The sequence below is a fragment of the Lactuca saligna genome, chromosome 4 (assembly GCF_052625555.1).
Source record: "Lactuca saligna cultivar CGN05327 chromosome 4, ASM5262555v1, whole genome shotgun sequence".
Taxonomy (NCBI): domain Eukaryota; kingdom Viridiplantae; phylum Streptophyta; class Magnoliopsida; order Asterales; family Asteraceae; genus Lactuca; species Lactuca saligna.
In genome coordinates, this window is record NC_136420.1 from 137,071,311 (window position 1) to 137,073,501 (window position 2,191).

Here is a 2,191-nt window from a genome sequence, read left to right on the forward strand (position 1 = left end):
AACAGTTCAAATATGAATCAAAAAATATATTTTCCTTATACATTTCAAATACAACGGAGGTTCAAAATCAAGATATCAAATTGCTTTATTTAATAAGGTCTCCATCAATAAAGTAGTGTTTTTAGGTTTTCATACTATTTACAGTTTTTATTTCAATTATATATATATATATATATATATATATATATATATATAGAGAGAGAGAGAGAGAGAGAGAATAAAATATATTAATATACATGGTTTCAAAGTATCAATTTTTACATAATTACTTTGTGCTTAGCAGCAAATAAATAAATAATTTAGGATGTAGGTAATTAAAGCTTGTGGGGCACGTTTATTTTGAAGATGTTTACACAAATTATATATATTCATTCAGTAATTAGAACATGATTAAAGAAACACCTTGAAAGAGATATACATATGATACTTGATTAAAGAAACAATTTGAAAGAGACATACATACTTGATTAAAGAAACAATTTGAAAAAGACATACATATGATCCAAGATACATAAGATAAATGTGGTGACACCTTTATTTTGAACAATACACAACTCAATTAATTTCGCAATAGGATTTGATGGGGCATTCAGATTTCATCCCTTCACTGGTGAGTAAATAATGGAGGTACTTGTAGTGATCAAAATCCTTAAACCGTGGTGGGTTGTCTTCATCAATTAGTTTTTGTGGTATCTGTATGTTCAGACCCTTAATAAAGGTAAATTGCCCCAACGAATATCGCTCTTGGTTTCCCTGCATGATAACTCTATGACACGGGGCATGAATTCTTCCATTTGACCATGCCTAAGTGAATGAAAATACCTTAAATGTCACATATATACAATATATAACATTGATGAATTGTGAATCAACATATTGCTACCTACCATGAAAACGTCTCCTGCCATGACTATGAACGATGAGGGCAAAGGATCAACTTCGATCCACTGTCCTTCCTTAGTCATTATCTGTAGACCCTTTACTTGTTTGTCATGAAGAATTGTCATAAAACTAATATCAGTGTGAGGAAGCATGCCTAGAGGATTTCCCTCATCCGCTTGAGGGCATAAGTACTTCATGAATCGAAGATTTTGAACTGAGGACCCAAGGAGCGTCTCACATTGTTCTTCTATTCCATAGCTTTTTGCTACCATCCGCATCACTATCTGATATAGTTCTGCTACAGCTTTGGAGAACATCAAAGCACTTTTACTGAAAAACGGTGTTGAATCAAAAGAAATTTATTTTTGCTAGGTGTAACTGAATTTAAGACGTAAAATAAAAAACCATACCCAAAACTTTCGTTTCGAGAAGGCCACATGAGTTTTGTGAAGAATTCAACTCCTTCTGTAGTGGTTGCGTTCTCAATGCCTATGCTTTCGTAAAGAGGCATGACCGGAGTTTTACCACTGTAAGCATGATATGGTGTATCTGAAGTGCTTAGGACTTTGACTTCCGTAGGAAGATCAAATACATCTCGTGATGCAAGGAAAATCGCGTCGTCAAGTTCCTGAGACACACCGTCATACTTGGCAATGAAAACCCCGTGATTTTCAAGCGCATGCATAGCTTCACTGCATGTTGTGATCCATGAACTTGAGTTAGGAGTTAGGTTTTTCAACGAAAAGTCGATAACAGATAGCTTCGGTGGTGTCATCTCTTTTCAAACCTTGGATATCTTTTACGATGTATTTTTCTGTCTTCAGATCTATTTGGTTTATATAGTTGGAAAACGGATTTTATGTATGTCCCATATTCCGTATATATAAGATATTTATATGCCTTTACTTTGACAATACACGTTTTTGTTTGAGGAAACGGTACGCACAATTTAAGTTATGGATATTAATTAATGCACGTAATCATGCCTAGAAGAGATTATTTTTATAATTACTAAAGAAAGTCATTGCTAAAACGAGATTTTTACGAAAAATAGGTGATTACCAATTTTATATCCCAAGCCACGATGGTTCCAATTTTAAATACAAAAGGATGGTTACTATCAATTTTATGTTGAAAAAATAAATCAGATCCATTATTAATTTACCAAATGGCCCTTATCGTCTTCCCATCCCTTCTATATCGTCATCACCGCTCTACTTCTTACTCGTCACATCTCCATCCACAGGCGATCTCCACCAGTCAATCTCCGACTTTGTCTTCCTTAATTTTCCTATTCGTTTCTACCAGC

The 2,191-nt window shown here is 34.0% G+C and overlaps 1 protein-coding gene across 1 annotated transcript; it reads right to left on the minus strand.

The window, feature by feature from the left end:
• Window positions 1-397: 397 nt before the first annotated feature.
• Window positions 398-1,712, minus strand: LOC145038829 (putative 2-oxoglutarate-dependent dioxygenase AOP1). The gene is made up of 3 exons (XM_078987065.1): window positions 1,293-1,712; window positions 888-1,212; window positions 398-804 (listed from the first exon to the last, which is right to left on the minus strand). The coding sequence occupies exons 1-3, from the start codon at window positions 1,655-1,657 to the stop codon at window positions 556-558; spliced, it is 939 nt and encodes a 312-aa protein (XP_078843191.1). The 5' UTR covers window positions 1,658-1,712; the 3' UTR covers window positions 398-555.
• Window positions 1,713-2,191: the final 479 nt, after the last annotated feature.